The 8576-nt window shown below is 57.2% G+C and overlaps 3 protein-coding genes across 3 annotated transcripts; 1 reads left to right on the forward strand and 2 right to left on the reverse strand.

Annotated features, from left to right (window-relative positions):
• Positions 1 to 3214: 3214 nt before the first annotated feature.
• Positions 3215 to 3972, forward strand: VDBG_01700 (predicted protein; the record flags this gene model as incomplete). Its single annotated transcript, XM_003007466.1, has 2 exons — positions 3215 to 3467; positions 3526 to 3972. 2 exons carry the CDS (start codon positions 3321 to 3323, stop codon positions 3970 to 3972), a joined length of 594 nt encoding a protein of 197 aa, XP_003007512.1.
• A 620-nt stretch (positions 3973 to 4592) lies between these two features.
• VDBG_01701 (Poly(A)+ RNA export protein) lies at positions 4593 to 5822 on the reverse strand (the record flags this gene model as incomplete). The annotated part of the gene is made up of 3 exons (XM_003007467.1): positions 4593 to 4950; positions 5031 to 5482; positions 5556 to 5822. 3 exons carry the CDS (start codon positions 5820 to 5822, stop codon positions 4593 to 4595), a joined length of 1077 nt encoding a protein of 358 aa, XP_003007513.1.
• A 1443-nt stretch (positions 5823 to 7265) lies between these two features.
• Positions 7266 to 8244, reverse strand: VDBG_01702 (conserved hypothetical protein; the record flags this gene model as incomplete). Its single annotated transcript, XM_003007468.1, has 2 exons — positions 7266 to 7992; positions 8078 to 8244. 2 exons carry the CDS (start codon positions 8242 to 8244, stop codon positions 7266 to 7268), a joined length of 894 nt encoding a protein of 297 aa, XP_003007514.1.
• Positions 8245 to 8576: the final 332 nt, after the last annotated feature.

Below are 8576 nucleotides of genomic sequence, written 5' to 3' on the forward strand. Positions count from 1 at the left end.
CACATCGCAGCCTCGTCTGCGTCGCCCTCGGAACCATACAGCATTGCAATGAGGGGGGGCTGAAGGATGCAATGTCCGTGAGTGGTAGGGCCTGCTGCAACTCGTACAAGAGACAAGTTGCTGGGTTCCCAAACGACGATCGGCTTCGATTCGCCTTGCATCGAAACGCCAAGTGATGCCAGCTTTTCGAGCTCGCTCCGCAGCTCGACTGCACTGCCCGCAAAGTGAAAAATAGCAGCACCTAGGAGAGCCTGCAATTGGGTTTGTGCAGGCGAATGTCGCCTCAGACCCCAGAGCTTGCTCAGACTCTTCTTCTTCTCCTTCTGCTGGCCCGGGTTCAACGCCGCTTGGGCTCGATCCTCGACCAGCGTGCCTGACACGGTCGTTACACCCCAAGATCGCATCGTGTGTACTGTCTGATCCGATGGACCATTCCAAGCCTCGTGGTCACCTGTGATGAGGAAGACGTTGGCGGCATCCTTGCTTCCCAATGCCATGCGCGCTCCAAGCGTAGCTGCCGGCGAACCACATAGATTAGCAATCAGGTTTGTTTGCGCGTGAACGCCTGGCTCTCTGCGTACCCTCGATGTCCGCCCCAGTAGGGACCCTGCTGAGGGGTCCGCCTGTGGCGGTGCCCTGGGCAGTGCGATGAGCGAAGGATACAAACATGGCAGCCTCCTTAGTGCTGCGGCGAAGGGGCTAGGCGCGGGATATTGCTAGTTGATCGAATTATGAATACAAACATGCTATGATGATTCTTGGCGAACCGAGAAACCGCTGTGCCTGTTCAGATGCAACGAGGCGAGGTAGAAGAACAGGGCACTACCATTCTGAACCAGGAGCGAACAACGCGAGACGCATTCAAGGCGCAGACGAAGGAATCACCAACTCGCTCACGGGAAGCTCCTTCACGCGTTGATCGCTTGTCGCTGGCCGACAGGCGAACTATCGTTGAGCTGCTCACACGGCCCCAGACTGCCCCGAGGCGGGGAAGGAGGGAGACCCCTCCAACTGCCCTCGATAGGAATGGCAGTTGTATTCGCTCTTTGGAAAACTCGGCGTCTTATAAAAAGATGAAGAGCCCGTAGATGTGTTGCCTTGATTCTCCGGAGGCTCTCTCACGCCGGTGCATTGCCAAGTTTCTCAAGGATGATGAGATGGCGATGCTTGGCATGGATCCAGGGGCGAGTCAAGGGCAGGGTAGTCCAGCTGAAATGGCTCGAGTCAATTGGGTGTGGTCGTGAGACGGAGGCCTTGGGCCCATGCGACAGGTGCTGCTGCTCTTGGAAGCAGTGCCTCGAGGGTCCCCTGCCCGTGCTGGAGCGTGGTGGGGCTGGAAGGCAGTGGTGAAGGCAGTGATGGCCCGGTCAAGGGCTGAGCTTCCTGCCAACCCCCGCCGAAAATAGCATCAACGAACACAGTCCCTTCATTGAGGCTGCTTGTTGGTCGACGACTGACGAAAGACCGCATGACTTGAGAGAGCGCGAGGTCCACGCAGGGCTCCGTCTTGACCCTTGATGTTGTTCTGCCAGGCACTGAAGCGCCAGAGCGGGCAGATGGATAGGCGAGAAACAAGTCAGAGGCAGGGTTCGAGACAGTGCATAGCATCACTGTGTCAACAACAGCGATGGTATGTCACCAATACAGGCCCGCCCTCGACCTCTCCACCTTCTGGCCCGGCCTTGTCGAGGCTCAACGATTCATAATGAACCCCAGAGGGGCACCGGGCACCACTCACACTTCCACATTCCAGAATGGCCGATTTCGCAATCTCATCCGTCAGGCGGGCAGGCCATCGGTGAAAATGAACTACTCTCACGGTGTGCTTGCCGTGCCTCGTGCATGGCGGCTCGAAAACACAGCCTCGATCTGGCGGTGAGCGAGTGCACGCATCGAGGTGAAGCACATCCGTCTTGCCGCTCATTATGGTGTGGTGTGGTGCATTGTGTTGTACCTCGTGGTCCCCCTTCTCTCTGGTCTCCCCATGCCGAAGATGCCCTGCTGCATGCATACTGGGGAGCCAAGGTGCTTCGCTTCCCGCATGCGCCTGCATGGGCAACAGGAGGTACTGCTCGCCACGGATTGGGGCTGGGCTGAGGTGGGCTCGAGTCCACAGGTTGAGTTGTTGTTGGATCCAGGCCAAACCTAAAGAGATCTGACCGCCCCAGGTGCCGGCGCCGCGGCAGGTCCGGGCCCCGCACCTTGTGGCCCAAGCTCCTCAACGTTTGGTTTGGTGAGGACCCCTGGCCGCGTGCTGGTGCTGGCTGGTGCGTGCTGGACTCGACTTGACAACGCCGCAACAAGCGGCAGGGGGTCCCTCCCCAAACCAACGACTCAACAGCCCCTCATTTCACATCGAAATAATGCGGTCAGGCGATCATCGCTGAGGCGAGGGTCGCTGAGGCGATGAGGATAGGGGTTGCTGGGCCCGGATGATGGAGCTACGAAACGCAGGCAGGCAGACAGTGCGTGTGTGTGTGCGCACGCACTCGTGAGCACGTTTATCTGTCTATCTGTTGGTGGGCATATCGCATCAAGATGATGCGCCTTCTGGAATTCGTTATCACGCCTGCATTCTCGTCCCATTACCTCCCTCTCTACCTCCCGCTGGAAAGAAGAGCAAGGTGGTGGTTCAGATACAGGCGAGCCTGCGTTCCATGCCACCACATCTCATGCAGCATACTTATCCGTCGAGCTCCTGATTCGTGTGGCATATTGCTTCCTCCAGTACCACCTCAGTACATCAGCACATTATGCTGCACTGAATCTCGTTGCGCTCCGTATCCATTCGCACAGTGACGGGAGATGCCTTCGTGGAATGGGTCCGTCACGAGAAGCAGAAGGACGATGCACATGGAGTCGATACGTACTGTACACGTGTGTGTGTGTTGATCAGGTCCCAGTGGGCCAAGCAAGCCTCCTCATCCCGCCTCATTCTGCCATCGACCTAGTACATGGCAGATCAGATCAGGTACCTTTCAGGGAGGCGGCAGTGGGCGTTGTTCGATGTCTCTCCCCACCCCCTGCGCCTCCGCACCGCACCGGAGGTCCGGGTCAAGGTCTCGCCCACCCTGTCACCCATGTAAAGCAGAAGCAAGTAGCTCGCACCAAGCCGTCCACCTCCCGCCTCAAGATATATCAACCCGCACCCTTCCCTCCCGCCGCCTGCCTCGGGTTTCTCCTGCCTTTGCTTTCCACTGATCTTGATTTCTCACACACACGCGCCACCTGCCACACTTCAACAACCACGAATCCTACCCAGCTCTGCCATTCAACAAACCCAATATAGTTCCATCTTCAGCACTCACATCATTCAAATTATGTCCCGAATCACCGCCCCCGTCTCCAAGCTCACCCGTTCCATCAACTCGGCCGCCAACCGGGGCCTCATCGATAGCCACTACTCTCATGGCGCCGTCCTGATGCCCAAGTACGCCGAGCTTCTCAAGAAGAGCCCGGAATCCGATGTATGTCGCCCTCGCCCTACCAGGGACGAAGCTCTTCTGATCTAACACACAACGCCAGCATCACGCCCGCTCCATCACCACAACCCACCGCCCAACCCCTCAGCCTCAACCCTCCAAATCCCACCCGCGCCCCCTCATGCAGACCTTCTCCTCGCTCTCCGCCGCCACAGCCTACACCGGCGCCCCCACCATCGACGCGACCCTCTTCGCCTTCCCCTCCTCCGTCGGCGCCGCCATCTCCGACGCATTCTACGCCCGCATGCCCCTGCTCCCCGACAGCTTCGCCCGCCACCGCCCCGAGGCGCCCGAGGCCCGTCCTCTCACGCCCGAGATCAGCGTCGTCGCCGCTGACCCCGCCAACGCCCTGCCCGTCGCTGCGCTGACCGAGGTCGAGGGCATGGGCGTCGATGGCGTCGAGCTGCGCTTCGCTCACGACGCGGAACCCGTCGAGCGGGAGTCGAGCATGTTGAGGAATCTCTGGGGCACCATGGAGAGCCAGGCCTGACGAGACCTCTCTCTGCTCCTGAAAGCACTGGATTTGTCACGCGGACGGTGACGGTGACGTGCGAATGGCATTTGGCTTTTCTGTCATCTCTCCCTGTTGAAAGGGGGGAGGAATCTTTCTGGACCCATCGAGCACGCACGGAGGGATATGCGACCCGGGGATGTCGTGATGTTATGAGCTGTTGGGTTCTTTAATAGGGGGAGTTTACTTTTCACGAACAGTACCCACACACATCTTACTTTAATAGAATGCTTCACAATGCGCGCACCTGACGCAGCATGGCATTGTTTCTGCTAGAACTTTTGACGATGAATAACATGACGTTATACGGAATCTTCCGAGCTGGACTGTTCCAGAAATCTCATTTGCTATCGAATTCATTACATGACCCTTTATTTTTCTGTGTGATCAATGCGTGCCATTTGGTATCACACGCTCCTGAAGAAGCGCCCCTTCTCAAATCACACCACCGCAACGTTCTCAGCTCCCATCTGCACGTGGATCAAGAGAGAGAGAGAGAAAGAGAGCAGAGAAGGACTATTCTAATCATTTCCGTAGCTGCACTCTCTGTCTTCTGACCCCGTCATACAATCACGCCCATTCCGCCATACTGCAGCCCCTTACCGCTTCTTCATTGTGGGCCTGGGCTTGCACTCATCCTGCTGCACAGGGTGGAGCATGACCTTGGTCTGCAGCTGTTGCGTGTTGTGCTGGAAGCCCTTGGACCAGTCGTAGCCCACGGCGTAGGCAAAGATGGAGCCGTTCTTGTTGAACTTTGTCGACGTGATGCTTCCGCCGACGTTGGGGTAGCCCTTGAGGCGGTGCTTGGCGTCCTTGTCCCAGAAGTGGAACGTTCCGTCCGAGCCGGCGGTGCTGAAGGTGCCGTGCACGGGGTGGAAGGAGATGTCGTTGACGGCAAAGACGTTGGTGATGTTGTTCTGCGGCGGGTCGCGGTGGCACTTGAATGAAAAGTTTAGGCTTTTGGTGGGAAGACCCGTCAGCGGGGGGAGTCCTGGGTGTGAGATGAATGAGGAAGAAAAACCAGTATCGTAACGTACCTGCTGTCCTTGTCCTCGACATACTGGAATGGCGCACCGCCCTCGATACTGCCGATAGCAAACCCAGCGGCGTCGGTGAAGCAGCTCACGACGCGCGTCTGCCACTTGAGAGGGCTCTGCAGCGTCTTGTAAAAGGTCGTGGGGTTCTTGAGGTTGACAATGTTGATGTAGCGGTCCGCCGTGCCGATGACGAGGAGGTCGTTCTTGACGTCGAGGGAGTAGACGCGGTCCTGGCACTGCAACGTCGCGGCGGGCGCCTGCTGTCGCATATCCCAGTACTTGACCGTCTTGTCCCACGAGCCGGACACGACCATCTGGTTGCCGCTTGATTCGAAGAAGCGCACGCTGCGCACTGGCTGATCGTGCTCGCCGACCTTGACTTCTTGCCGCGAGCCGAGGTCGCAGCACTTTACAACCTTGTCTGCGCCGCCCGAAATGACCTTTGTGCCATCCTACAGAACTGCGAGTCAGCTAGGCCGGCAGCAACCTCCGCAATGGAGGGATCGCGACGGAGGATAGATGTACCTTGGAAAAGTCGACGTTGAAGACGGGTCCCTCGTGATCGTATGCGTGCCTTCCTTCGCTCTGGCCGTTGCCCGTGACCTCGTATATCCTGACCTTCTTGTCCCAGCTGGAGATGGCGAGGAAGTCGTTGGTCTGATTTGTGGCGGGAGAAAAGGCAAGGTCGGAGACGGTGTCTTCGGGCGGGTTGCTCAGGGCGACATCCGACTTAAGGTCGCCGACGGTGTTGCTGGCCGACGAAGACGACGCGCTGCCGAAAAGTCCAGACATGGTGTCGGTCGAAAGTGTTGTGGCTTGTGTTCCGATCGATGGACCTGGGCGAGGGTTGGGTTTTTTCGTCTGAGTGTTGCAATGTTCAGATCATCGAGATCGGAAGGGTAACGCGGGCGAAGGTGGGTAGGCGCAACGCGTCACAGATGGGACCTTGATATACGTCGTCCTTCGTTCCTGGCCAGGAAGCTCGAGGTGAAGGCAGACAAGGCTGGTCGAAAAGAGCTTCATTGCGAGCCAATCAAAGAGCGCAATTCCCTCCAGCAGGCACCACCTGGCTGCCTGTCCATGGCTGCCTGACTTAAGGTTGGTACAAAACCAAGAGAACCTACCCCACCGATTCTGCCGATAGACGCACGTCCCTTCTGCAGGCCCTTAAAAAAAAAGTTCACCAACCAACCTAACCATGGAATCTCTTCCCTTCTTCAACCCCCCTCGTCCAACAGATCGCCATTCGAAGCTCACAAACAGAGACACTCTCTGAGCGTCTGAATTCTCTTGCTTTGGGAGAAAGTCCCCGGACACGTCTTCTCCTCACGGAAGGACATTGCGGAAACGCGCCGCCACAGAAGCACTGCGGCTGACCTCCTGGCCCCGTCCTCAGTCTGTCCTCCTCTGCCCTGCCCCGCCGCTACATTGGTCAACCTTTCTCTCTTGGAGTCTAGTCAGGTGGCCTTGAGACCTCATGGACGATGATATGAGTCCGCGCTCTTGGCTGCTTGATCGGATCCTCCGTGGGAGGAAGGTCGGCTCGATGGCGGGGTAGCCGTGGGTGTCGATGCGTGCTGTGGGCGTCAAGGGGCCGGGAGGGTTTTTCGTCGAGCACGATAGATATGCGATCGCCTGGCCTCACCAGCTTGGAGTACTCGATGGGGCTCATTCTTGGCGCGAGGGGGGTTCACTGCAGTCACGGCTGTTTCTGCCGCGAGTTGCCAGCTTGTCTGGAGATTCACATTTTCCATCTCTCTGGGGACTTCGCAGGAAGTCTTCCTCCAGTATGAGCGATGCTTCTCGCGGTGCGCAGTCGTGGCCGCTTTGAGGGAGTGTGTGTTGTTGAAGTTCTACATGATGAATATCAATAGAGTCAAGCACTGACGGTGGAGTCATCAAAGAATGGCCGCCCTTGTGACGACAAAACATTGCGTTATGGTTTCTGAAAGAACTTCAACAACACCCTTCATCTAGTTATCTCCGCAGTCATTTATCCTAGTTTCGGACTGACGGGTCTTGCTGTTCGAGTACCATAAGTTGCTCGGCGAGAAGACCATGCATGCATGGCTGCTGTGGCTGGTCTCTATGGAGTGGCCATGTTCGATCGCAAGAATCAGCTTCTCAATTGAATGAACGGCTCATGTGTGACATGTGGTATTCGAAAAGCAAAAGAAAAAAAAAAGTCTAACGCCAGTTGACTCCAGCCTTCTATCAAAGTCGCCCGTGGCTCGTTTACATCAATCCTCCCAGCACCACTTTACTGATGTTCGCCATCTCTGTTTTGGCGTGAGCCCTGCTCTGGTCCTCGAACTCCTTTACTGCACCCTGGACGATGATCTTGCGCACCCTACCATCGACCTTGGCGAATAGCTCGCCCACTGGCGCTGTCGCGACCGCAGGGGTGGGCATCAGGCTGAGTAATTTTGTGTATGTGTCAATAAGCACGTCGCACAGCGTCGCGAACGTCTCAAAGTAATCGGGCTCAAAAGGCAGCGCTGGCGTAAGAAGAAGCGTGTACTCTTCGCCGGGCAAGAGGTCTGTTTCGCTATGCGCAAAGTTGACGACGTTTGCGTTTTGCGTGCCACCGATTCCTCCGCTCATGGCGTCATCCATGGGCACGCCAATGTCGTTGGCGCCGCTATTGCTGCGTCTCGACTTGCCAACGGGACCCCGGCGAAACATCTGCGGCAGCCGGGCGCGTGACAGCGAGCTTGTCGACGAACCGGCCTCACCGTGCAATTGTTGAAAGGACTCGAACTCTTGAAGAAGGACGTTGAGACTGCGGAGAAAGTCGAGTGGTGTGTTCGAGTTGAGGTCTGCGACTGTGGGTAGCGACAAGCCGAGAAGGAGATAGTTCGTGGCGCGTCGCGCGAGTTTTCGAGGATCGAAGTACGGGAATCGTTGCAGGTCGCTTCGTTCGAAGACGACAGTGTTGAACCAGTAAAGACGCGATTCGTGTCTGTCATCTCGTACGTTAGCTTTGCTGTCGCATTGCAGACATGCGCACATGTTTATCGTGTTGGCGAAATCCAAAGGCGACTCACGCTTTACGCAGGTACTCCAGAGTCGCCATGCGCTTCTTCGCGAGCTCTTGAATCTGGAGGTGAACAACGGCAGCCTCGCTGCCAGCCCACATGCCAGCGTTGGCGCTGAGGGGCGCCGCCAGCCTGTCGTTCATGCTGCTCTGTCCGGTGGGCGTTCTGCCGAGCATCTTGAAGAAAGCTGTCGGCGCTTGCCGGGTTTTGTATGGCATCGGTGTCCTTCGAGATCTTGGCAGCAGCAGCGAGCGCAAAATCCGGCAGGGCGGGAGGTACTTTGCTGTCGGTGACTATGACATTGAAACCGCCTCCTGAGCTGCTATTCGCGCGGCGCTTGGATGCTTTCGAGGGCGAGCTGAAAGACGTCTTGCGCCCAAAAGATCCTTTTCGGTCTTTGGTGAGGGTATTGGTGTTTGTGACAATGGCGGTGGCGGCGCAGCTGGAAGGAGAAGGAGGATGAGGGAGGGTCGCCAGATGCGGTCCCAGGACGGGACTTTGTCGTTGA

Source organism: Verticillium alfalfae, genomic scaffold (assembly GCF_000150825.1).
Source record: "Verticillium alfalfae VaMs.102 supercont1.2 genomic scaffold, whole genome shotgun sequence".
NCBI lineage: Eukaryota > Fungi > Ascomycota > Sordariomycetes > Glomerellales > Plectosphaerellaceae > Verticillium > Verticillium alfalfae.